General features: G+C 44.4%; 2 protein-coding genes across 3 annotated transcripts; one reads left to right on the top strand and one right to left on the bottom strand.

The window, feature by feature from the left end:
• On the top strand, nucleotides 1–15,495 carry IDH1 (isocitrate dehydrogenase (NADP(+)) 1). The gene is made up of 10 exons (XM_064161539.1): nucleotides 1–109; nucleotides 2,795–2,922; nucleotides 4,497–4,788; nucleotides 6,514–6,619; nucleotides 9,192–9,369; nucleotides 9,809–9,960; nucleotides 12,230–12,370; nucleotides 13,138–13,300; nucleotides 13,788–13,874; nucleotides 14,184–15,495. The coding sequence occupies exons 2-10, from the start codon at nucleotides 2,801–2,803 to the stop codon at nucleotides 14,188–14,190; spliced, it is 1,248 nt and encodes a 415-aa protein (XP_064017609.1). The 5' UTR covers nucleotides 1–109; nucleotides 2,795–2,800; the 3' UTR covers nucleotides 14,191–15,495.
• A 1,059-nt stretch (nucleotides 15,496–16,554) lies between these two features.
• Nucleotides 16,555–26,195, bottom strand: LOC135185106 (shugoshin 2-like). Of its 2 annotated transcripts, none has more exons than XM_064161496.1 (9): nucleotides 26,011–26,195; nucleotides 25,649–25,792; nucleotides 24,560–24,735; nucleotides 23,142–23,204; nucleotides 22,518–22,612; nucleotides 21,485–21,750; nucleotides 18,952–20,916; nucleotides 17,700–17,820; nucleotides 16,555–16,872 (listed from the first exon to the last, which is right to left on the bottom strand). In XM_064161496.1, exons 2-9 carry the CDS (start codon nucleotides 25,788–25,790, stop codon nucleotides 16,680–16,682), a joined length of 3,021 nt encoding a protein of 1,006 aa, XP_064017566.1. In that variant the 5' UTR covers nucleotides 25,791–25,792; nucleotides 26,011–26,195; the 3' UTR covers nucleotides 16,555–16,679. The 2 variants fall into 2 exon arrangements, with proteins under 2 accessions (XP_064017566.1, XP_064017573.1); XM_064161503.1 differs by having other exon boundaries at nucleotides 25,889–26,191.
• Nucleotides 26,196–26,405: the final 210 nt, after the last annotated feature.

The following is a 26,405-nucleotide window of genomic DNA, read 5'->3' as shown; positions in this document are numbered from 1 at the left end:
GCGCCGCGGCGGCGGGACCGGGCGGTGCCGGGGGCGCGGCCCCATAAAAGGCCCCGCACTGGACGAGGCCCCCGTATCGCCGTCAGAGCTGGGCACGCCGCTTCCGCAGGTAATGGGGCTCAGTTCTCGGGGCCCCGCGGGTGAGGTGCGATCGGGCCACGTTGCGCCCTTTGTTCTTCCCCTGGTTGACGCGGCGTGCGCCGTCCTCCAGAGGGGCCTGAGAGGGTGGGTTTGTGCTTTAACAGCTTTTTTCTGACGGGTCGACGTGAGAGTCTGCGGCAGGCTGCCCGCCTCAAGCTGCCTCCCCTTAGCACCTTTTCCGTCTGCAGGTATCGCTCAAGAGCCCCGGGTGCTAAGGGGACTCCCGCCCGGGGCTAGGCTTTCTTCGCTCGCAATCTAGGTATCTCTTGATAGCTGGTAGTGTCACCTAACGCCACTTGCGCCTTGTGCCCCTTGTGTATGCCGAGGAGCACCCCGGGGCTGAAGGGAGCGCCCTCGGGCACTGCCGTGCTGAGGTTGTGCCGGTGCCTGCGTTTCAGTCTCGATCGGGGCACCGGCTGCAGCCCGCGGCCTGGTCAGCTGAATCTTACCTGTGTCGGATGAGCTAGCCCGCATCGCCTTGTCAGGGGCGGGTTGCGGGCGTGAAGGGAGGGCAACGCCGTCGAAAAACAAGTGCAGGCAAGACCTCGGTTTGTGAGTTTGTGAGACGGCGATTTGCACTGCTCGCTCTCAAAGCATGCCTGATTTCAAGAGCTGTTTCGTAAATTTGAATTAAGGAGTTGCTGCAGTAGTTAATTATTTATTGTAGGCCCTGAGTCCTTCTTCAGGACCAAGGAATACTTGGAAATCCACAAAGTTTCTTCTAAGCTGCCTTGACTACATGCCTGGGTTAAGTGTATTTAAAGAAAGGTTGCTGTAGAAGAAAGACTGTGCTGAATTTTGGCAGCTCTGGAGAGAGTAAAATCAAAAGATAAGAGTGACAGAGTTTAAGGAATGTGTGCTGTCTAGAAGACGCTCTTGACATGTTGACTGATGTGCAGAAGAGTGATGCTGCTACTGCAGTATTACTCCTATACATCGAGAAACTGGGTTATCAGTGTTTGAGGAAGGGACAAATGCAAGGGCTGTGATCAGATAAACGTGCAGGATATTGTCAGGCTTGTTTATGAAGCTCTTTCCGTGTGTCAGTGGAGACCTGCATCAGTGGAGGTGCATTTCACATACCTTTGTGTTTTCCTTGTGACAGCTGCACTGTATAGGTCTGAAACAAGCTTTACAAAACCTATTGTTATAACTGACATAGTCTAATTGGTTTTACTTAAGCAGGGACCAAAACACAAAACAAGTGATGGCTTAAATGAATCAACCTGTATCTCAGACTGTGTAAATGCCAAAAGCAGTACTGAAGTCTCCTGAGTAGTAATTCTGTGCCTAGCCCAAGGGATTGTGATGCTGTCCTTCTTTAGATAGCTGCAGATGAAAATACAACACAAAATACATGCATAAATTACCCAAGCTCAGACTGAGTGTGGTCACATGAAGTTAAAGTTTCCTATGAAAACTGGAGAGGCCTAATGTAAGTCAAAATCTCTCTTTGGAATGGGAGTGTTTCAGACTAGCTAATTTTTCATGTGCTCATAGTAAAGTGAGTCTCAGTAACTCACAACCTCATTCCTTAAAAACTTTGGAAAAGCTTAATGCAGTGACTAGAGCACAGCTTAGAAAGTTCTTTCTCTCCCTAGACTAAAAGTGTTTAACAGATTGGATTTTGGAAATAAAGTGCAAGTTAGCTGGGAGCAGTTTCCCCCCCTGTTTACAATCTGGGGTCCTTGCATTACAAACTTCACACCTCTGGATGATTTCATCAAGGTGAATAGACTGTCTACAATAGACATTCTTCTTTTGGACAAAACCATTCTTGGACCTCAGTATCTGTGAGACTGAAACCTCAGGCACAAGGATTTGGTATCTTACTGTAGTGTCTGAACAGCTGTGTACAAGAACGGGTCTGTCTTGGGAGAAGAAACTTGCCAACTCATAGCTGTTGCATAATCAGAACTGAGAACCAAGAAACTGGCTGTCAGAAAGCAGGGCACTGTGTTAGAGCAGTACGTGGCTTGTGAAGCTGGGTTTTGTCAAAGAGCAAAGTGTAAATAGAAGGGTAGAGTTCAGGTTTATTTTTCGAGAGCTTTTGAACAAACACATTGGGAAACCTCTGTTCCATACAGAAAACAAGTCTGTCCAGTGTTTGTTTTAACAGCAGAAATAAAGCTTACCAGGAGAAAGTACTCTTGGTGTGGCCTTTGGATTTCTGGACCTGTTTCCTGCAGGGGAGGGGAAGCTAATAAAGAAGCTGGCAACATATTAATCTTTATAGTGCTAGCATTATGGACTTTCATTAAAATGGCATCCATTGACTTTCTCTTTTTCAGAAAAAGAAGGGTAAACAGGCAACTGGACTAGAACTGTTTCTGTGGAATTTAGGTTAGAGTTTGGTCATGCTTTCAAATTTTGTACAACCATAATCAAAGCTCATGTTTTTAGAACATATGACCTTAAATCTCAGATATTAACCCTTATTTTCATCCTTGGATATACATCCGTAGGAGCTGGAACTTAGAAAACTACCATTCAGTGTGAAACTAAGGGTAAACTGGTTAAAAACTTAGGAAAGCTTTCCTGTATGGTGCTAGTAGCTTCCTTCTAGTAGTGTTGTAAAAATGCAGGATAAGTTTATTGGTGATGTGTGTTGACAGTTTCTAACTTGGGCTGTGGTTTCTTATGTCTATTGCAGCTCAAGATGTCAAAAAAAATCCATGGAGGCTCTGTTGTGGAGATGCAAGGAGATGAAATGACACGGGTCATCTGGGAACTGATTAAAGAAAAGCTGATTTTTCCTTACGTAGATCTGGATTTGCACAGGTATGGCTCTTTATCACACACTTCATACTGCAGTTTGCACGTGTCATTAAGCGTCAATCATCTTTCACTTAGCACCAAGCGATTCATAGCATGAGGCTAACTGGCCCTTTTTCGTACTAGTAGTTTCCAGCAGACTCCCCTGGTTAACTTACCAAAGGGCCATCTCACTAAATACTTGAGAAAACATGGGACCATAATGAACATATTTTGTTGAAGTCTGCTGGCAGATTCTCTGGAGTTCCTCACAACTAAGCAATGAATGCTTACTTATGAGAGAGGCTATTTTTTTCTGTGCTGTGCCTCTGAAGTCTCTCACAGACACAGTCTGCATTTTTATCCCCCGTGCCTTGACTTTCTAGGACCTGAGCAGTCTGCATGACTTCCTGCAGTCTAAACTATTAGAAACATGGACTGTTTTGGCCAGTCCCTGACATGCAGCCTAGCATCTGTGGATTCTGAGGTGCTTTATGGCTTGTTGTCATGTCTGTTTGAAGATCAGCTAAAGGGCAAAGGAGTGGTTGTAGGGCTCAGACCCTGATGTCCTGTAAACCTGAGCTCTGCTGCTGGCAGTATGAGCTAACTATTGCAATTACAAGGTCAAGTTGTGCTCCTACACTCTTCTGGGAAGAAAAAAACCAAAAACAAATAGGAGCAGCTGGTATGGCAAAAGGGATGTGCTGTCTACAGCACCTGGTTAAGTAGAACAAATAATCTCTTCCGTTTCTAGCCACTGGGCTATAATCATTAGAGAAGTATCCAGCTGCATTGCGCCTAGCCATGTGGGCGGAGGTCTTCAATAATATCTGCCATTCTTAAACCTGCAAGCCTCACACCTTTTCCTTACTTCTGGAGTAATTTTCTTCCTGGCATTGAGAACCAAGCAAACAGGAACCCTGCATCATAATGTGTGCATGCAGTCTGAAGAGTGCCCCTTTTCAAAGAGCAAGGAGAGGAGGGAAAGCAGACCCCTGGCTGAGGCAGCACAACGGCTAGATTCATGTACAGCTGGCTCTGCTTCAGGGCTGTCCCATGCTGGGCACCCGTTGTTCTCTTTTACAAGCTGTTAAAACAGTGTGGGAAACGTGCTTCCTCTGACTTGAGAGTATTGGCCTGTTTGCTGCCAGAGCAGGATTGTGGGTCCATTGTCAAAGCGCTTTTTGATCTGAAGCCTAGTGTCTTCATAAACTCAGTGTAGGAAGGGAGCCAGAGCCCCTGGCACAAGTGCTTTGAAATAAAGACCCATATATATATGGGGAATGTACTGTTTTGCACCATTATAATACCAGACTGGAAGGTTCCATTGCCAGGAAGCTCAGAAGGGAAGGCAGAGCTAATGCTGGCTATGTCCCACGCTGGTAGAGAGGCTGAGTCATAAGCTAAAGCCATCCTTTCTCCTACCACCAGCAGTGTCTGAATGTATGTTATTCCACTCCAGCAGCATTTGCAGTGGAAGAGGGATAACTTCAGTTATGGTAGACTGCTGACACTGTACTCAGACATACATAGGCTCCTGTTTCTTCCCTATTAGATACGAATGTCCTGTGCAGTTCTGACCATCTGTGGGTTTGTTACAGCTATGACTTGGGCATTGAGCATCGTGATGCTACAAATGATAAAGTAACTGTGGAAGCTGCTGAAGCAATAAAGAAGTACAATGTTGGCATAAAGTGTGCAACTATCACTCCTGATGAGAAGAGAGTGGAGGAGTTCAAGTTGAAGCAGATGTGGAAGTCTCCCAATGGGACAATTAGAAACATCCTAGGTGGCACTGTCTTCAGAGAGGCTATTATCTGCAAGAACATTCCCCGGTTGGTATCTGGATGGGTGAAACCCATTGTCATCGGCCGTCATGCTTACGGGGACCAAGTGAGTCGCTTCAGTGCTTACCCTTCTCAACAGGCTTAGTTATGACTGGTGTAGAGATACAAAGATTTAGAGCAATTACTGTGCTGCTGCTATCCCTGGCACTCCACCTGCGAGTGGGTACTTGCCAGCACTTTGTACATCACCTGGCAAAGTACAGAGGAGCCGTGTTCATACCTTTCTTCATTAGACAGTCTAGCTTATAAACTGTGTTAAAAGGCCTGTGATTAGATAAGATAGCTTTGTATACAAGCTGTACACAGAATATAACTGCTGTAAGTTTGGGAGGAGTTCACCTCTGCAGAGCCCTCCTCCCTGTGTAACAATGTATTTAGAAAATATCCTTTACAGAAAAGATCCTTTACACTGCCCATCTTTTGGTGGCAGATGTTGTGTACAGCAAAAATGGATCTGAGTGTGTGATTTTATTTTTATTTTTTTTGGAAGTGGACAAAGTTGCTTTCTCTGCAAGTTTGTGGTTTTGGAGTTTTGTTGTTTGGAGGTTTTGGTGGGTGATTTGGTTTTGGTTTGGCTTTTAAATTGTGCCCTGCTTCTTAACCATACTTGCATAGCACTTCTGCAGTTAATGTTGGCACATCAGGCTGTGGAGCTGAAGCAGGGAAGCATCCTTTATCACAGCTCTCCTGGTAGAGGTAGTACAAGGCTGTGAAAGCCCTGGCATCACACTCAGTGTAGTGGCCTTTGGGCAGCCCAGAAGAACCAATGATAGCATCTTCTGTGGGTAGTAATATGCCATAAAGCAGTCAAATGTGAAAAAAAGTTTTCTGGAAGACTTGTATTCCCAAACTAGATAGGTAAATGCACAGATTGAAGGCAAATCATAAGATTAGTTGGGGTGGGAAGGTAAAATAATAGATTTCCAAGAGGAGAATAATTGCAAAGTCTTGACAGTACAAAACAATGGGGTCTGGCATTCTTAAGAGTACTGAATAAGTGAGAAGGTCGAAATAAAAATAGGAAACAATGGATTAAAGGAGAGGATGGAAACCCTGCTAAAGTATGAGATTAAACTGAAAGGAATAATATAGGAACATGTAAAGGACATATGAGCAAGACACTTCTATAACAGCTCAAGGCAAGGGTTTGATAGATAGAAGGGAAAGTACATGAAAAACCTTGATGGTTTTCAAGGAAATGTAAGCTTAAATAGTACTGTTCAGGATAGTTAGGAAGATAAGGCACAATTTAAATATTTGAAGTACATGTTGGGTCTTGTTTGAGTCTGTGTAGCTCAAGAGCAAAATGTATACCCATTTACAGAATTTGAAGAACTCTTGCTCCAGATTGGCCTTTCCAATGTTATGTGCTGGATAGAAATAATGGCCTTCATTAAGGTGCTGCATGATTTACCCTTATTTATGATGTTAATAGTTGTGATATAAATGGAATTTTTTTGAGGCCAGAAGAGGCCTACTCACAGATCATACAACACTTTAAAACTTCAGTGCATCTGCAAAAGTCTGCAAGCTTTCCCTTAGAGAGGAAGATCTCTTTGGAAATGGGCAGACTCTTGACTATTTGTCCCTCTGCTCTCTAGTAAAATAATCCAGTGGCCACATAGCTGAGTAACAGAGCATGTTCAGTGGGATTTATGGTAAACTGTTTATGCTATCCTGCATCCTGCTTTCCTACATGCAGGTTGTCTTTTATGTCTCTGTTCTCCTGACAGCTAAAATCATCATGGCAACTTTTTTTTTTTTCTTACAGTACAGAGCAACTGATTTTGTGGTCCCTGGGCCTGGAAAAGTAGAGATGACTTACACTCCAGCAGATGGTGGCAAACCAGTTACATATCTGGTCCATAACTTTGAAAGTAGGTATTATCTCTAAGCTGTGATTAAAACTTAGGGGTTTGGGTTAATTCAACAGTTAGATCTGTCTGATGACAAAATATGTGAGGTGGAGTTGGGGAGAATGTCAGGGCCTTCTTTTATCTAGGAAGTAACAAAAGTTACTTGAAATTTTCCTGGGATGAAAGAGGTATATCAAACATACAGCTGTACAAGACTGGTCTCCTGTTGTGCTTGTGTGATGGCTCTCACAGTGACATGTATGGTGTTTGCTCTAATAAGAGACAGAGTCATTATTTAAATGTGTCTTGACATATGGGGAGATTGAGTGATTTGGGTATAACTCAGTTTAGTTTGTCTCACTGGACTTTATATACCTTTGCAGTTTGTACCCTTCTTTATTAAGCCATCTCTATTTTTTTCAGTAGAAATGGGAATTGACACTTATTCTGTAAGGTGAAAAGATTTGACAAGTAGGTTCCTGGCTGTATAGGCTGTAACTGTTTTAACAGCTGCAGTCCCAAAAGTATTGGTGTCCTTACCAGTGGCATTACTGTGCTGGTTGTAGACATTGGTAGCCTCAGTAGGAGGAGTCCTGATATTGGTGGGCTTTGTTGCCTGAAAACAATTGCACACACATTGCTAGAACCAAGGTGTTAGAAAACCTCACACAAGTGCTGTCCCTTGTCTATTATTGATCAAAGGGTTCAGACTCTGAAGCCTCATGGTGACCTATGCGTGAGAGTATGGTCTAGTTGTCTGGATAGGGCTAGGTGCTAGGTTGGACTGGACAATCTTGGAGGTCTCTTCCAACCTGTTTGATTCTATGTTTTGTTTCTGGCTGTAAAAAACCTAGTACACCCCTGTATACCTCAGAATTCTGGTTTGCATGCAGCTGGCTTGGCAAACATACCAAAACTGCCATGGGACCCTTTTTGGTAACAGTTTCTCTGGCGTTCTTCCTCACAGAAGCATAAATCTCTACTATCTTTTGTTGCACAGCCTTTCATCTGGAGTTCATATGCTTTACTGCCAGTCCTAATCTGTTTCCATTTGATGAAATGGTGAGCTTGTATTGGAGATGTCTGGCAGTTCCAGCTGACGCTCTGATTTGCAGCTCTGTGTTGCATCAGAAAACAAGGAAGTGCAAAAATGGCAGGTTACTGCTGTTGCTCTGGGGGAACTCTGCTCCCTACAGATCTGCTTGCACAACACTTCTCTTTACGAAGCAAAGGAGGGTTGTGCTATTGCTAATATGTTCAGCCTTGACACTGAATCAAGAGATTGTTAGTAGGCAGTACGATTGTATGGTTGTCACATGTTTGGGGTTTTTTACCTATGTGACTTCATAGCAGTTGTCAAGGTAATAAGAAATCACTGTTCCAGCAGACATAGTCTGTGTTGCTGATCAGATCTTATTCTGTCCTTGACTTGCTAATGGAGGCAAGGGAGCACTTTCACTGGTAACAACAGGAATTTAATTCCTTGCCAGTGCTAATTGTAAATGACCTTACTGTCTTGGCAAGCAGATAAACCTGCCCTGGCTTCCCCTCTTCATTCTGCATGCATGTCCATACACTAAACAACTATATGGAGGTAAGGATAATTTGATGCTATGAAAAGATATTTTCATAAATAAAAATACTTTTAAACCCCAAAACATTTAGGGTGTTTCCAGAGCAAAGATCCCTGATAAAGGCACTGTACAGCAAACTAGAAAGGTGGCAGTAGTGAAGTGCTTAAAATTAAGTACATGGTATCTACTTTTCACTAGAAACACAAAGAGCTGTGCTCTGAAGATGACAGAGCTTTTTCATGAAGCCCTACTTTGACCCACATTCAGCCTCTCCCATGATCTGAATGCTGCTCTCCCCAAGGTGAGCTGGGCTGTAAGTTTAGGGTGCCTGTATTCAGGCTCCCAACACATCCACATTGTACAGTCCAAATCCCATGGGAACTGAAGGTTCCTCAGAGCCTTCTCAGGACTTTCCCTTGCACCCAGATGGCTTGCGTGTTCTTCCCACAAGAAATCAGCCTGAGCAAGTGAAACAAAGACGCAGGTTGGGTCTGACGAGTGCTTAAAAAGTTGCAAGAATGTGTATGTGAAGTTGTTTACCTGAGCTAGGCAAAGCAGCCCCAGACTGTTCGAGTTCATCCTGCAGTGTAGTCAAAGCCTAAAATGGAAGCCATCCCACTTCTGGCTTGACTGAGTCCTGCTACAAACTGCTGCCTGCTGCTTTAGTAGAAAAATGCTCTGTATTAGGCATCTACCCAGTAGGAATTGAAGCATACTTTTCCCTGTCAAGAGTTCTGCTGTTTAAGCTGGATTAGGAAGAAACTTCTTAGAACTTTAAGATGTACCTAGCTGTAAAACAAAACCCACCATCCAATCCATGTGTCACAGGACTGCTGGAGGATTGGACTGATAGTACAAAGTATATCTTCTTCCTAAAGAACCAGCCTTAAATTGAGAATTCTGTCAAGATGCTGGGAATTACACCAGCCTGCCTGCCAGAGTATGCTATGGGAAGACTGACAGATCTTGAGTCCAAACTAAAGCTAATTGATTCCTATCTGTTCTCCCTCCACTAACAGGCTGTGGTGGTGTAGCCATGGGAATGTATAATCTTGACCAGTCTATTAAGGATTTTGCCCACAGTTCCTTCCAAATGGCACTGTCTAAAGGTTGGCCTCTATACATGAGCACCAAGAACACCATCCTGAAGAGATATGATGGACGCTTTAAAGACATCTTCCAAGAGATCTATGACAGGTAACAAGGATAGTTGGGTAGTTCCTACTGCAGTGTAAAGTCTACAGCAGGAACATCTTCAGCCCTGTGAGCTCTACAGTTCAGCATTTTCAGAGATTCATCGGAACTGAGGAGCTGTGTGCCTTCTCTGTCACAGTCTTCCTTGTCTGTAGAACAGAGTACTTAATGTTTAAATCTCAACTAAATGTGACTGTGGTGTTCATCTCTCCTAATAGAGTCACAGATTCTTTGTGCTCCTCTATGATTCTGAAGCAGACTTGGCGTTGTCTAACAAAACAAGGAAGGGGGATGGAGAAGTAAAGGAGATTGACATTTCCTGATTGTTGCTTTGCTGGGTTTTTCCTTGGGTTTACTCTTATGTCTATGCACAATGTCTTGCACAAACTGCAAACACTGTTTTTTGTCTATGTGACAAGGTGTTCTGATTTTTGTTTCCTAGAGAATACAAATCCCAGTTTGAAGCCAAAAAGATCTGGTATGAGCATAGGCTCATTGATGACATGGTTGCTCAGGCCCTCAAATCAGAAGGGGGCTTTGTCTGGGCCTGCAAGAACTATGATGGAGATGTGCAGTCTGACTCCGTTGCACAAGGTATGAGATGTTTCCTGTGCTAGGGTTAGGGTTTAGAGCAGTCTTTTGTGACTGTTTCATGTCATATGTAATGGCTCAGGAGGTGATACTGGGTCTCAGAACTTACGTTTCAAACTTATGGAGATGTCAGGCAGGCAAAGAATTTGATTTCACTTTTACCAGAAAACTCATTGACTAGACTGTGTCGTTGCTCTTCTTTAACAGATGGTAGTTCCTACCAGTGTAATAACTGATAAAGCTTTCCATTCTAATGGAAAACCTTCAGGACTTAAAGCTACCTTTGAGGTATAAATAGGGGTTTATATGTTTGACTTTACAGATTCTTGTGCTTGATCAAAATGCTATATATAACCTAGACAGGTTGGAGAAGTGGGCTCAAGTGAACATCATGAGGTTCAACAAGGCAGTTGTGCCTGGGTTGGGGCAATCCTCATTACCAGTACACACTGGGGGATGATGAGTCCTGCAATAAAGGACTTGAGGGTACTAATGAGAAGGTACCATACAGCAGGGTTGGACATTAGAGGAAGTTCTTTCCAATGAGGGTAGTGAAATACTGGAACAGGCTTCCCAGAGAGTTGATGGAGGCCCTATCCCTGAAGACGTTCAAGGTCAAATTTGGTTGGGCCCTGAGCAACCTGATCTACTTAAAGATGTCCCTGCTCGTTGCAGGGGTGGTTGGACAAGGTGACCTTTGGGGGCCCCTTTGATGCATTCTGAGCTGCCTGATGACAAATACAGATGCAGGAACCCACAGGACAAGGTTGGGAGGGTGTTGTTTTATGTAATATGCTCTTTATAAAGTAGTGCCAGTAAACTGCCTCCCACAGAATGAGGATGTGTGTTGGACATGCTATACAAGGACCACAAGATCACAGGATGTTAAGGGTTGGAAGGGACCTAAGGAGATCATTGAGTCCAACCCCCCTGTGAGAGCAGGACCACACAATCCCGCACAAATCAGAGGAATGCATCCAGACAGGCCTTGAAAGTCTCCAGAGAAGGAGACTCCACAACCTCTGGGGAGCCTGTTCCAGTGCTCTGTGACCCTTAGAGTAAAGAAGTCCCCCCTTGTGTTGAGGTGGAACCTCCTGTGCTGCAACTTACACCCATTGCTCCTTGTCCTATCACAGGGAGCAAGTGAGAAGAGCCTGTCCCTCCCCCTCTTGACACCCAGCCTTCACATGTTTATAAACATTTATTAAATCCCCTCTCAGTCTTCTCTTCTTCAGACTAAAAAGCCCCAGGTCCTCAGCCTCTCCTCGTAAGCCATGCCCTCCAGTCTCATAATCATCTTTGTAGCCATCCACTGGGCCCTCTCCAGCAGATCCCTGTCCCTCTTAAACTGGGGAGCCCAAAACTGAACACAGTATTCAAGATGAGGTCCTCACCAGGGCAGAGTAGAGGGGAAGGAGAACCTCCTTTGATCTGCTGGACACACTCTTCTTAATACATGCCAGGATCCCATTGGCCTTCTTGGCCACAAGGGCACATTGCTGTTCCAGGAATAACTTCTTATCCACCACCACTCCCGGGTCCCTCTCCCCTGGGCTGCTCCCCAGCAGATCACCTCCCAGCCTGTACTGGTGTAGTTTATTATTCCTTCCCATGTTCAGGAGGACTCTGCACTTGTCCTTGCTGAACCTCGCTTGGTTCCTCTGTGCAGCTCTCCAGTCCGTCCAGGTCTCTCTGGATAGCTGCACAGCCTTCAGCTGTATCAGCCAAGCCTTCCAGTTTGGTGTCATCAGCAAACTTGCTGAGCAGACACTCTGTGCCCTCATCAATGTCATTGAACTTTAAAAGGTACAGATCTCTAGAACTTGCAGGGTTAGATGTGATGCAGTTGTCCAGTTTTGACAACTTACTGTTCCTTTCAGTAGAGCAGGTGCTCTTGATATGAAGTGGGTTTGTTTCCTACAACCCTATGGAGAAGACAGCAATTGGCAGCCCAACACTGCTTATTTAGGATTCTTTGTTCTAATACTGCACCTTTTTGGTAACAATCTGTATGGCAAGGTAGGTGAGAATACCAATTTCTTTGAAGTGGTAGAGGATGTCTGCCTATCTGTATCTCGTGGTTCAATAGCGCTTTCTATTTGGATGAGCTGTTCTTTTGGCATGTCAGGACTAGGCAGTTAGTTGCAGCTGCAGTGCTGTTCAGCAATACTCATATGAAGACTGCGAGGGTGTAGGGGGATTGTAGGGTGGATTGAATTTAAAGGGACTGTCCAAAGAAGACACCAAACTCTTTAAACTCTGTATTCTGTAGGCTATGGCTCTCTGGGGATGATGACCAGTGTGCTGATCTGCCCCGACGGCAAGACTGTGGAAGCAGAAGCTGCCCATGGCACAGTTACTCGTCACTACCGCATGCACCAGAAAGGCCAGGAAACTTCCACTAACCCCATTGGTGAGCTGCTTTTCACTGCCCTGCAGCAGTTTCTAAACATGAAAGAACAAGTTTGGAATAAGAACATCTGCATCCTTTCTGCAGAGTATTGCACCACTGAGTGGTGAACTGGTAAACCATAGCTCATTTTTCTTTTATGGAGACAGCTGCAGCCTGTAGCAAAACCAGACCTGGAATAGAGTGTGTGAGCAATAAGCCAGACCTAACCTAGCTTTTGAAACATGCTCTCACTCTTCAGGAAACAATGGGTTTGTAGCCACAATCGCATGAAAGTGTAGGTTTGTTGGTTTTTGTTTTACTCCCTTTCCTGATGTTGTGAAAGACCCAGCCACCACCCAAGGCACATTCGTGTTTAAAGTATAAGTCTACCTAACATGGGATGTGAAGGAAAGAAGCCCATACTATTGCACAGAGACCAGAGTATAATGTAGTAGCAAGAAGATGACTGCCCCCTTCTGTCATAAGGACAGCTTTGTAAGCAGAGAGTCTTACCCGCAGTCGTTCTTTCTGATTTTGGCAGAAACAGCATAAGATAAAATGGCCAGCACCAAGAGATTGCTGGAGGCAGCAAGTAGTTTCTGGGGTTTGTTCTTCTTCAGAGCTGAACAAAATGCAGCTAGAAGAAGATAAGTGTTCTCTTTTTCCATAACAAATTTTCTGTTTTCAGTTCTCTAATCGTGAGGAAAATAATCACTGTTCAACCTGACAGTTTGTAACAATGTGCAGGTAATTCTAGAAGGTCAGAGTAATCTAGTGTTCTCTCTCAGCCTCCATCTTTGCATGGACAAGAGGACTTGCTCACAGAGCTAAGCTGGACAACAACACTAGCCTTAAGACCTTTGCTGCTGCCTTGGAAGAAGTCTGCATTAAGACTATTGAATCTGGCTTCATGACAAAAGACCTTGCTGCCTGTATCAAAGGCCTACCTAAGTAAGTGAAGTAATGATCTGTGCTTGGAAGAAGCTGTTTTACTTGATGGTTTTGAATATTTGCTGGAAAGTTTAATATGGTGAGGAATTGCTGGAGTCTGGTCACAGAACAGGGCTCATCTGTACCCAGTGACATACAAACAGAACATGAGACACCCAGTCCGTGCCCTGAGTAGTTTAGTCTGCATTGCTCTGTCCCTGCTATTGCACCAGGGAAGAAACTGCAAACATTTTGTTTGTCAGGTTGGCTACATTGGGCAGATCCTGCCCTGTCCATTTGTTAGGGTGGAGACCTATTTCACTGCAAAATACTACCTGGCTTCCTCTTCTCTGAAGCCTTCTGTCAAAATCATCAGCCTGATGAGTAGGAGATAACTCTTTTGGGTTTAGAGGGAAGACTTAATAGTTCTTTGAACAGCCTTCTGCTACTTTGATCATTTGAGTGCAGTTACAACTAACGTCTGTCTTGTTTTCTTTGCCCTGCTCAGTGTCACACGCTCCGACTACCTGAACACCTTTGAGTTTATGGACAAGATTGCTGAGAACTTGAAGGTGAAGCTGGCCACTCTGCCTAAGTAAGGCATGACTTCTATGCAAGCTCTACTAATCAAGCATCTCCCACTTACACCGGAGTGTAAGCGGTACTCTATCCCACTCAGCTGTGTAACATTTCAAGTAGTCAAATGAACATGTATGCTTTTTTAAATGTTTAAAAGACCACATTTTCTTAAACCCCTTGAGCTGCTGGGCTAGGCCTTACTTTTGCTAAGCAGATGAATGTGATAGATTTCAGGCTCAATATGGATCTGGATTTCTGATGTCATCCATAGCAGACCTGATGTTTCTCTCCATGACCTTTGTGATCTGTTTCTTTTCTCTCTTAGACTGTAAGCCAGTCTGCAATCACAGCTCTGGTCAAACCAGTGATGACACTGTCCAACAGACCTTAGAAATCAGGACCATCATTTCCCCAGTACTGTCCAGAGGATAAGTGAGCTCACAGGGCTATGCCAACTCTACTGCAGCACCTCTCTTCATCAGTTCAGTTTTTCATGCCAACTGGAGCATAGTAGCCTGATTTGGCCCTGTTGCTACATTCAGTACTGCAGCATCTGAGAAGCACTTAGTAAATGCTGGAAACAAACCCTAGAGGCTAAGAGCCTAACAAAGCCATGGCACAGTGCAGGCCATGTATTTAGTTGTACTCCTTCTGACTGGATGTAAAGCATAGGAACTGTTCCCTCTTCCCCTACCCCACAATTGCACCACAAGGTGCAAAACTTTCCACTTTTCTCCAGGTGTCTGTGCTATTACTTATTGTCTCTGTTGTGATACAGCAAGACAGATTATTACTGTGAAAAACTGTTCCATCCATGGGTTTATTTGGGGCTTTTTTTAAAGAACATTTTAGGTCAGACTAAAATAAAACCCCATTAATGTTCTTTGTAGCTTCCCTTCCTGTATGTGATTAGCATACATGGGGAAATTCTGCCTCAGACTCCAGTACCTTTCAGCACCATTCAGTATATGCTGGGACTGACTGTTGGAATGTGATACAAACACAAAAATATCTCCTCTAAGAGTTTTAATTTGTTCTGATGCATGTCAAGATATGATCTATAGTGTAGTGGTAAGCATCAATGAGGTCACTAGGATTTAAAGGTAACATTTCCACCTAGGTTTTATTTTAGGACTAATACAACTTTAAAAAAAAGCAGAAACTGGTTATGCAGGAGATGAACCCTCACCCTGCACATGAGTTGCTGTAAGTGTTGGTAGGACAGATATTAGATGGGATCAGCTAGTACTAACAATTGTTCTGGTATGTATATGTTTGAAATACAGCTCTACAACTACTAGCAGCTGTCACTGTGCCTTCAGTATGAATGAACATGGTAGTCTACTGTTCTGCTATTAACCCAAGCATATAAGAAGCACAGCTGGAAAAAGTCTTGTTGCTAACCTTTAAAGGCAACTGAAACAATCATCAGGACAGCTGGAGATATTATGTTCCTGTCTGGATTTTATGTTCCTATCCTGTTCTGATATTTATGGTGCTACAGTCAAATCATAGTATAGCAGCACCTCTACCACGTTCTGTGTTGTTTACTAGTTCCTACCCCACTTCTGGAGTTGAAGTACCAGAAAAAGCCTAGTACCTTTCAGGAAACTGAATAAATGGTAATTTAAAAATCATGTGATTTGTGTTAATGACTTATCTGTATAGCTTAAGTGTAAACAATATAGTAGCATTTACCTGACTGCAGGTCAGGTGTTCTCCCTGCACTGTTTCAGCAGTATTTTCCCTCTGCTCTAATGAAGCTTCCATCTTCTGGAGAATGCTGCAAGACCAAATCTATCCTCCTGAAGTGGTAGATGTTACTGAAATGCTGAGCAGAGAAAGGACTGCTTGACTTTGCATTGGGAAAATAAGTGTGGTCAGAAGAACAGTGTCCCTGTTTTGTCATGGGAAAAGAGGAGATATTTTTCCTGCTCCCAAGGAAGCACATTGTCTTCCCTCTTACTACTAATGAAATCACTTCTCCCTATTGCTTCCTACAACATTTAATATCAGTAGTATTATTTAAGTTAGACAGCAGTAGATGGTAAAAATACAAGTGCTAGAGGCCTGTGGGCAGTTATTCTGCAATGAAAAAAAGCTTCAGAGTATACCAGCTGCTCCACAGGGCCCTGGGCCAGGCACCCTATAGCTCCCACCACTAGAAACAGCCCTTTGCACCAACACTTCCACTAGACTCCAGGAAAAGTTTTCTTTCATTAAAGTATAGACCAGCATACCTTTAGTGCTGACACTGATGGAGTTGGATGTGGCTGTTGTGTGTCCTGGATAGTGCATGCAGGCAGTAACCTGACCTGGCTCCCTTTCACCACAGCAGAGAGCTCCACTTTCTAGGGCTGTCCAAGGCTTCAGCCATCATCCTAAATATGACTTCTCAATGAATTGTTTCATGTGCACAGAAGCCACCTTTTACAAGACTTAATGCGAGGCAGCATAGTCAGCATGTCAACTCTGCTTCCTGTCTAAGCCTGGACTGCTGAGACCCTTTCATACCCTTTCAGCAGCCCTCGTCCATACCTGCACTGCAAGATCAGCCCTCCAGGTTTGCACAAGGTCAGGAGAGAATGGGTAGAACTGTCTCTGGTAGCACAAACACTCGTGCACAAAATCTTGACAGACAGGCACCCTAGCATTTAAAGGTGGAGAGGGACAGAGCAGCAAACAAAAGCCACAAGTTTTTAATACTGTCCATATTGGAGACTTTATTTACATCTCAAATAAAAGAGTCAGCTATGCAAAGCATTGAATTCTAGTAAAAATGCACAAGCTACTAGGAACGTGGGGTCTGCGTTCTCAGCCACTATTTTACTTCTGGTTCCATGTCTCTGCCTGTCACTATTAGCATGCCTGTCTTGACACCAGGACATTCTTCCAGGGAGCTGTTCTGTTTCATCTTCGTGGTTGTTTCCTTGGCTTTGGCAGTTTTCTGCTTTTTGTAGATAGGTGAGGAGAGGAATGCTGTATTTGTAAATGGGTCACCCCGCCTCAGCTTACTGTGGAACCAAAAAGATTAGATTGAACCATCAGGGAATTTCTTGACTATGTGTATGACTTCAGTCTCTAAAATTTCTGAGTTTACTGAGCTAACCACATCTAGGACTAAGTGATACCATCTTTGTCCCATACAAGAATAGCTGTACCAGTACAGAGTATCTTCATATTCAGTATAACCAGCTCCTCACAGAAAGTTCAAACTGTGATAAATTTCAAGAAAGAAACATAATATTATCTAAGTAGCATAACAGTCATTTTAGGGGTTAAATGGTTCTGTACAATAGCCACTGGATGTACTGAATCTACACTTTCTCAGAGAAAAGATGCAGCTACTTGTTTAAGTTACTTGTACCTGCCAGAAAGTTTGAATCAGAATAGTCTGGTCAGAGGGCAGAGATCAAAACCTAGCATTTTGGTCATTGTAACCTGATTAAAATGGAAGTCTTACTCAGTTGTTGTATAAAATTTAAGATATCAAGAGAATGGCAGCAAGTGAAATCAGGGGTTTCAGTTAATTTAGCCTGTATTTGATCCTCATGCTAAGCCCTTATTAGCACTGGAGTGCCATAGACACAATCTGCTAAGAGAGGTACTCCTTGCAGTGAGGGAAGTAACATCTTTTGTAGCTTGTTACCAGGAACCTGCACATGCATCTGCACTAACAATGCATTTTGGCTTAACCACACTATGGTAGAAGAGGAGGGTCACAGAAACAGGAAGGATAAGAGGAACCTAAAGTGAGAGAGGGTCCAGCCCTGGCACATGAGGACAGGGCAAGGCTTGCAGCATGGGAACAGTCACATGAAGGACTATCTTAAAGTCCTACCGGTTGAGTTTTGGCTCTTGGTAGCAGCCTGGATCCTGTCTCTTCCTGGCTGAACGCCTTGACACTTCAGAGCTGGAAGACAGAGTCCTGGTATTGGTCAAGTTCTGTAGTGGCATCTTCTCTGCAAAGGGAGACATTAGGACACAAGTTGAACAAAGGGTTTCCAAATCATTTCCTGATATCCTGAGAAAGAGCTACCAAATGGAGAAGAGCTGCATTACCAGGTTTCTCTGAACACTATATGGTCCTGACTCAAATCACATTACCTTTATACTCAGGAGCCTGTTTTTGTCCAAAGGTCACAGACTTGCTCCTCCAAAGTCAGTTCATGAATCAAATTAGGTACCTTACTGAAAAAATACTGCTAGTACAGTTAGGTCCTGGTGTAGTTGAAAAACCACACAAAAATGATAGTTGATAGTTCTAATGCTCTGGAGCTTACAACTTGGAGAACAGAAGCTTATGGCACTCAAAAAATATATGAGACTTCCAGCAAGGCACAGAACCCTGCCAGTGGTTACTGCAGCTTTCAAAGTGAAGTTGGCCAGGAGGGGGAGAGCAGAGCTTTTTCCCTCGCTAGAAAGCACAGGTCACTCTTAACTACAACAGACCTGTTCGTCAACAGCTACAAGAAAAAAACTCCACAAAACAACTCTATAGAGTATCCAGTAACAGCAAGCTCCCGAGGCAGCTCAGCTTAACTACTGTGTTACCTCCAAGTCCTTTCCAAAGACAAACAAATAAAACAACTAAGAGAATGTAGGTAGGTAGCTCCTGATGTATAGCCATTGAAGATACCACGTAGAACTATGAAGTCTGCAGCACTAACTATCCTGGACCAAAAATCTGCCAACTCCATCATATTCTGTGCCCCAGTAATGCTGCCCATGGCAGGAAGAGCAAGCACAAAATTACAATTTTCAATTGCTTAAGTAACTGATTTTCTAAATTGATAGGCATGCCCCATATATAGCAGGACTGGTAACCTAAAACTTGCAGGACATGCTTCTAGTCTTCTCCCAATATCTGCTCATGAATAAGTGATCAAAAATTCTTAGAGGAACACTGATAAACTAGAAGCAAATGCAGCCACAGAAATGACTGATCAGCACAAGCAGAAGCCTAAATGGTATATTGGACACTGATCTTTAACTCTGAAAAAAAAAGGAGGGGAAGAAAAAATATAAGCACTTCTGCATGGATTACTTGCACTTACCCCTAACCCAGGTTCCCTCCCCAGCCTACCACCTACCAGGTTCCTGTGGAGGTGAGCTCTGAGAACTTGGCTCAATTTGGTTTCTTTTCCCAGGTATCTCCTCTGCAGTTTTTTCTTTAAATGTCAGGGAGCTTCCCAACCAAACAGAGGATTTCTCTGGCATTCTTGAAACAGGACTTCTGTTGCCACCAGCATGTAAGCTTTTGGAAACTGGTACATCTGCAAGACTGGAGTTGACACAGGAGGTTGCAGGACAGGTCACAGGAGAGGATTCAAGACTCTGTGAAAGGTCCAGAAGGTTATTTGTAAGTGATATCTCAGCTATCTGCTCCTTCAGGAAGGTGTCTGGCACAGACGGTAGATCTGTAACGCAGGAAAGCTCCCCTCTCAGAGAAGTTTGCTCGGACGCACCTTCTGCTGAACTTCCAACGACAGCCTTGGTGCCATCACTTTGTCTGGCCAGGGAATCAGGCTCTGGAGGTCTAGAGGTGTTCCTTTTCCTCTGAGACTTTAGTTTTGGATAAGCCCTTTTTTCTGAAGCACTCATGGTCTTGGCAACTTCAGCTTGCCCCTCTGCTTCAGGGACCCCTCTCTCTTCTTTACTCCTGTGAGCACCAACCATCCTGTGAACCCTGGGGATTTTGCTAGCTTTGCTCCCAGAAACAGACCTGACAGGTAAAATTTCACCCCCTTCAAATTCTGTCTGGGCACAACCCAAGTTCCCTGCAAAATCAAAAGGATGGATAATATAAGTTTTCCTGCTACATTTCAGGTTACCTGATGAATCTTCAGTGCTTTCCTTAGCTACTCCTCCTACACCTATACATGGTCCAAACCCAACTTCTCTGTCAGGAAAAGCAGTTGTAGTGATCAGAGCAGCCTTCTTCCTGCTTGTCTGGCTTATTTCGGGCTGTTCTTCAGCTTTGGCCCCTGGTATTTTCACAGTATTTAATATATTTTCCTCATCAGAGCAATCTCTTTGCCTAATTACTCTAGTTTTTCTCTTGGTCTTCTGTCTTAGGCTCTTTTTGCTTGTACTTGAGTCCTCTGGTAAAGCACAGGCAGTTGAAGTCTCCTTCCTCGACTGAAGTAAATTTTGTACACTGGAATCATCTGAAGCAGCTTCCTGACTTGTACAAACTGGGCTTTTTGACAAGCTCTCCATGCTTTGGATCTTAAAATTGACTTCCTTCTTACCCTGTTCCAGTAAGTCATCACTTCTAAGACTGTGCAGCTGTGCTGGATTCACCACATAGGTTCTTCTGAAATCTCGAAGTTTATCAGGACAGCAGGAATGCTGCTCCACCTGAAAGCCTGTATTATTCCTGTTGGAAGTCCCCACAGAGACCTTCTTTCTCATCTCATAAACTTCAGACTCACTACAACATGTTGGAATTTCAGGCTGAAGAAACTGCTTTGCATTTTGAGCACTCTCTTCAATTTGCAGTACATCAGAACTACTTTCTGCATTGGCTTTAATTGCATTTGTTTTCTTTTTTTCTGTCATTGCCTTTTTAACAGATGTTTTCTCAACAGTTTTACCTTTGCTTTCAGTCTTTACCTGAACAAACTCAGGGACTTGGCTGTAGCTGGGATCTGTTTTAGCACTACACTCAGTTTCTTTAGCCTGAGGCTGATCACAGAAAATCTCTTTACCCAAAGATTTTCTGTGAGGAATAACAGCAGTTTCAGTAAGAGAAAGCAGGGAGCTGTGAGATGTCAGCTGTGGCTGTGTGTTGCTCATGCTGGAGCTGCTGCGGTCCCTTGTGGTACTCCACTGAGCTGCCTGAGCGGAATTGAGACGTGAGGAGATATCCACACCAGAAGATGGAGTACTTGTTGCAAACAGGGTAGAACGCCTTCTCCTCTGAGTAATATGCCTTTGTGAGAGTCGATCCGAAAACTGTTTGGTCATCTCATCACCCTCATAGGAAAAAGAATGACTTTGCCAGGCATGTTCTGGGAAATTGTTGGGCTTTTGTTGGGTGGCACACAAGGCCCCTGTTAGAAAGAAAAAAATAATTCTTAAGACTGAGAAATGCAGCAGACAAATACCAGCTTTCCCCATACCGCCAGAAGCCATGCAACAAGCTGCCAGAGCACAGAAAAAACACGGGTTTGTCTCTGCCAGCACTCCCCAAACTGACTGTGTAATGTAATTGCTCAGTTGGCTTCCCTCTGAACAAAAATCCAGCCCAAACCAAGAACTCTTAACAAAGCCCAGTTTTTTTAAATACTTGTGATTTGTATAACTGTTACTATTAATATGTCAGATCCACAAGGAACAGAAGATGTACATCTAGTCAGATTCTGCTCCTTCAGACATTTCTGAAAATCTTATGTCAGTGGCTATACCCAAAAAGCCAAATATCCCCACTAACACATCCTAAGTCTGGATACTCACAATTGTAACAATGCCAGGTCACTGAAGCACACAGTTCTCAAGAGTCATTAGGAGCTGCTGGAGTGATGGTTGGAAGCTAACTGAAGCTACGGCACTGCACTCATTAATTTCTGAACATGGACACACAAATTCATACCCTATGAACAGCAGAAGACACAGATTTACCTCCAAAGATGTGAGACTCATGAAGAATCTCTTGTGTTTCCATTGCTTCAGTTGGCTTCTTCCCATTCTCTTCCTGGTGAGACTGAGGCTTCTCAGCAGGTTGTGGTGGCAAAGTGTCTTTGGAGGCAACAGGCACAGTTTCTGGGGACTCATTAGAAGCAGGTCTCTGGAGATGTTGTGAGGATGCCTGTATTATGGAGTGGCTACCTTGCTGTCCTGAATCACATAGCTTGGAAATGGGCACCCTCATTAGCATCCCTGCAGCCCTGGTGGGAAGGAATAACAGGAGCAGAGCATGTTCCATACCTCTGACATGCCTCAGGATCTAGCAGAATAGCTACAGCTTTCACCTTCATCAAGAGTTGCTGAAATACATTACTAAAGGCCTGAAGCACTGAAAAACAGATGCTGCCCAGCTAGGACAGATTTCCCATTTTTTTGCAAGCACAGCTCACAAAGAGAGCACACTGCTCTAGACAGAGGAGCAGGAGAAATATATACTGAGACAACATGGAAGTAAGGCCTCTCAACATACAGGTTGTGAGTACAGGTTCACCTTGCTGTGGAAGGCTACCACAGCTACTTGAAGGTACACGTGGCTAGCTCCAAGGGGTTCTCTGTGTGCAAGGGGAAGACCAGACAGAGAAGAAACAAAATGCCAAATATATTTTCAGAGGTCCATCTGACTGACCTTTTTTACAAGAAACAAGTTTACATGACACAAGTAGATGACTATTAAGCATTTATATGTAACAAATCCAGCTATGGCCCTCTCTCAAAGAAATCCTTCAGTGCTCATCAGCTGCAAAGGAAAAACTACCTACAAGTAATAGGCTTTCAAACAAAGAAGGGAGAAAGACCATTTTAGGCACAGATTTGGCATTAAGACAAATAAGACATCAAGCCATGGTGGCTCAGAGAAGACAGACATCTCACATAAAACAAACATATAGGCACACACATAGAACAAAAGAGAAAGTTGAACATACAGAAATTCAGGACAAGTTTAGTGATATTTGACATTAAGACTCACCTCACAAGCTGACCATCTGCAATATCATTGTCCCAGCTATCTTCAGTCATGCTGCACTTCTGGTCATTAGAAGAGGACACAGAACTCATGCAGAACTGGAAAGCAGAGAAATGGAAAGGTATTTTAAAGCTCTTGCAGTCAGTCCTCTGTGCAGCCTCCTGCACAAAGCAACAGAAGCTCAATTTTGCCCAGGGAAAGTATGTTAAATACTGCTAGTGACCTATTCAAAATTGCACAAATTACAGAGTAAATCGCAGTAGGGTCAGATTGTGTCTCCACGACCTTAAGGATGAAGTTAAATAAGATCAGATAATCTGAGACAAGTTTTCCCACCCACCCATGAGACAAAACATGTCCTATTCCCCATCTCAAGTTGCCAAAAAGTGAACTTGAGAAGGAGTCACAACCTGTCATAGCAAAAGAGCCTACTGGCCAATACAGCCAATAACTCAAAGGTTGTTTAGAACTGAGAATCATTTTTACCAAACTAAAAATGATGATGCAGCTAGCACAGTTCAAATAAGCAAAGAAAAACACTTGAAGCATCAAATACTGAAGTGAGGAGGCAACACAAAGGAAGAGACAGAGCCCCTTTCCCAGAGCAGAGTGCTTCCCATGCTTCACCTCAGACAGCCGGGCAGTCCTAACTGCAGCTGCAATGTTTTCAACTTCATTCAAGGCATTTTCCTGTGTTGAGGTAACAGAGAGAAACCATAAAGTCATTACATCAAAATGCCTGTTTCAACAAGAATGCTGGTAGCAGAGCTAACCTGTTGATTTTGGGGACAAGACAGCTTGTCAGAAAGAGTAAGCAAATTAATGACTACATCAGTGGACAAGGGAAGAGCAATGGATGTCATCTATCTGGACTTCTGAAAAGCCTTTGGCATGGTCCCCCACAACATCCTTCTCTCTAAACTGGAGAGATGGATATTGGTGGACTGTTTAGTAGATAAGGAATTGGCTGTTCAGTATATAAAGGAATTGGTCCCAGAGGGATCTGGTCCCATCCAGTCATCAAAGGCTCAATGTCCAGATGGAGGTCAGTGATATGTGGTCCACAGTGGGAGCAGTGCTATTTAATATCTTTATTAGCAACCCAGGCAGTGGTCTCGAGCACACCCTCAGCAAGTCTGCAGGTGATACTAATATGAGTGGGTACAGTTGACACCTGAGAAATGAGATGCCATTCAGAGAGATAACCTCGAGAACTGGGCCTGTGTGAAACTCATGAGGTTTAACAAGGCCAAGTGTAAGGTCCTGCAATTGAGTGGCAGCAATGTGCAGTACAAATATAGCCTGGAGGATAAGGGATTGACAGCAGCCCTGCAGAGCAGGATTTGAGAGTACTGGTGTATGAAAAGCTGGATGCAAGCTGACAACGTGCATTTGCACCCCAGAAAAATCAACTACATTCTGGGCTGCATCAAATGAAAGACAAGAAAGACAGACTTCTTGGAGTGGGTCCATACAAGCACCACCCAAAAAAAAGTACATTAGAAGGATGGAACGTATTTCCCATGAACACAGGCTGAGAGAGCTGGGGTTGTTCAGCCTAGAGAAGGCCACAGAAGACATAATGGCTGTCTTTCAGTACTTAAAGTATGAGAAAAACTGGGCCAATCTGTTTAGCAGGTCCTGTTGCAATAGGACAAGGAGAAATGGTTTTAAACTACCAAAGGGTAGATTTAGACTAGATACAAGAAATGTTGTACAAGGAGGGTGGTGAAACACTGGAACAGGTTTCCAACAGAGGAGGTCTTGATGACCTCAAATGTCTTTTCCAATCTGATCAATTCTGTGAGGTAGATGTCCCATCTCTGGAAACCTTCAAGATCAGGTTGGACAGGGCTATGAGCAACCTGATCTGGTTAAATATGTCCCTACCTCCAGAAGTGCCTTCCAACCCAAAACTTTCTACAATTTTTCCCATGCAGAGAGTAGGCACAATCAGTGACAGCTCACTCCCAAGGTTTAGATACCAGTGCTACATACCTTGCCCACTACCCCTTCCCATGCAAGCAACATAGCTAATGCCATACCAGGAGAGAGAGTCTGTGTCGCAGCACAGCATTCTGGAAGTGGCACTGCTCCATCTCCTTCTGTAGGGTGGCCTTGTCCTGGGTGAGCCGCTGCGCATTGGCTTTCTCCGCATTAAGGGCCAGAGCCAATGCTTTATTGTTGTGCTTTAAGGAGACTTTAATAGTGGAGGAGTTGTCTGTAAGAGATATAGTAGTACAGGAAATCAGCATCAAAGTCTCATCCATGCCTCTTCCCTCATTTTATTTCTCCCTCTTTGCAGAATAGCCTCCCTCAGACTCTACAACCAACAGCCCTCACACAAAGTTAGTAGTGTAATTACTTTCATCAACAGCAGTCTCTAGAGACCATCAGGAAAAACCTTCCACAAAAACCTGCAAAATTTCAGACAGATACTCTCTCTATCCTCAGAGGGTCATGCTCAGCCAGCAAGCTACTGCTTCAGTTCTTAAGGAGTGGTTGAGTGGCTCAGGTGCTGAGTTTACAAAAGATATGCTTCTGACTTTGAGCAAGTCACCTTAGAGCTCTGAGACTTCATCCTCATCCAAAAGACAGAAAAACTTACTTTCTTCTGTAGTAGCTCCTGAGCAGATTTAGATCTATGTTTCCCAATTTCAAAACAAAAGTAACAGAAATACCTAACTTTTACAAGGTAGTCCAAATTATCTCATGAACCATCATTACACTCTTTTGCCCATGAAAACAAATTACAATTGGGCTAGCTTCTACACAGGATTGCATATGCACTTTGCACATCTCTTATTTTTGCTGGTTTGACTCAGAGGGCTTGGTTACCCATTACCCAGAGACAGCACTCTTAATGCCATCTGAGATGGTGCCAAGGACCCTGTGATGCACCCAGCTGCAGCTCCAAAGATTCTACATTAAACTTGCCTGTCACACATACCCGAGACACCTTTAGGCACTGAACACTAATTTTCAGGGCATGGAATTCACTAGAAACCCACAGACAGAGCAGCAGCTGTTAAATATAACCCCTGGGTAAGAACTCCTGCCCATCACCATCACGGCCACTACCGAAGGCACAGTTACAAGCCAATTTAGTGGACAGCAAAACAAAATACACTCACTAATTATCTTTGTTTTTATTTTCGATGCAAGCGAAGCATTCAATTTCGCAGTCCTAAGGGCACCCTTTTTCTTCTCCCGCATCCGCTCTCTTACACCACTCAGGCTGAAGAGGGATGTTTCAGAAGTCTCACAAGATGCCATAGCTGGAGAAAGAGAAACCGAGCAGAGTTAGCACCCCTACTCTGCCCTTCAGCACGTACTCGCCGGCCAAGACTTAACTTTCTCCCCGGGACGCGTACCCGAGGCCTCCCCGCCGCTCCGCTGGCCCTGCAGACTCAGCGCCGCCACTCCTCGACGCGACCCGCTCCCAGGCTTGGCAGCCCCTCCACTGCCTCAGCGTTGAGGAGACCCCCAGTCTCACCTGCGTGAGGGGCGGCGAACCCCACCGGACGCGGGGCGGCTGCCCTTCGCCAGGGCCGCAGAGGGAGGAAAGCGGGCACCAAATGAACTTCCCGCCGGCAGAGCGTCAGTGCAACCGAAACGGCGGGCAGCCTGCCCTCCGCGGCGCCCCGCCCCGCCAGCCGGTGGCGGGAGGTGGCGACCGTTGGTTTCCCTTTCGTGTTCCGATGGGGCAAGGCGGGATGAGACGTGGTACGCGTAAACTCTCCATCCTCCGTGCCGGTTGCGGTGGAACGGGGAACGCTGCTTCCCCCAGGCCCTGAGGGCGCGGGCGGGCCTGGCTGCGCGGAGAGCCCATAGCCGCCGCGCTGTACGCTCCGAATGCGCCGCCATTTTGCAGCGCCCTGCCGGGTTAGG

This window comes from Pogoniulus pusillus, chromosome 2 (genome assembly GCF_015220805.1).
Source record: "Pogoniulus pusillus isolate bPogPus1 chromosome 2, bPogPus1.pri, whole genome shotgun sequence".
Classification (NCBI taxonomy): Eukaryota; Metazoa; Chordata; class Aves; order Piciformes; family Lybiidae; genus Pogoniulus; species Pogoniulus pusillus.
This window is presented reverse-complemented; position numbering and strand designations above follow the sequence as displayed.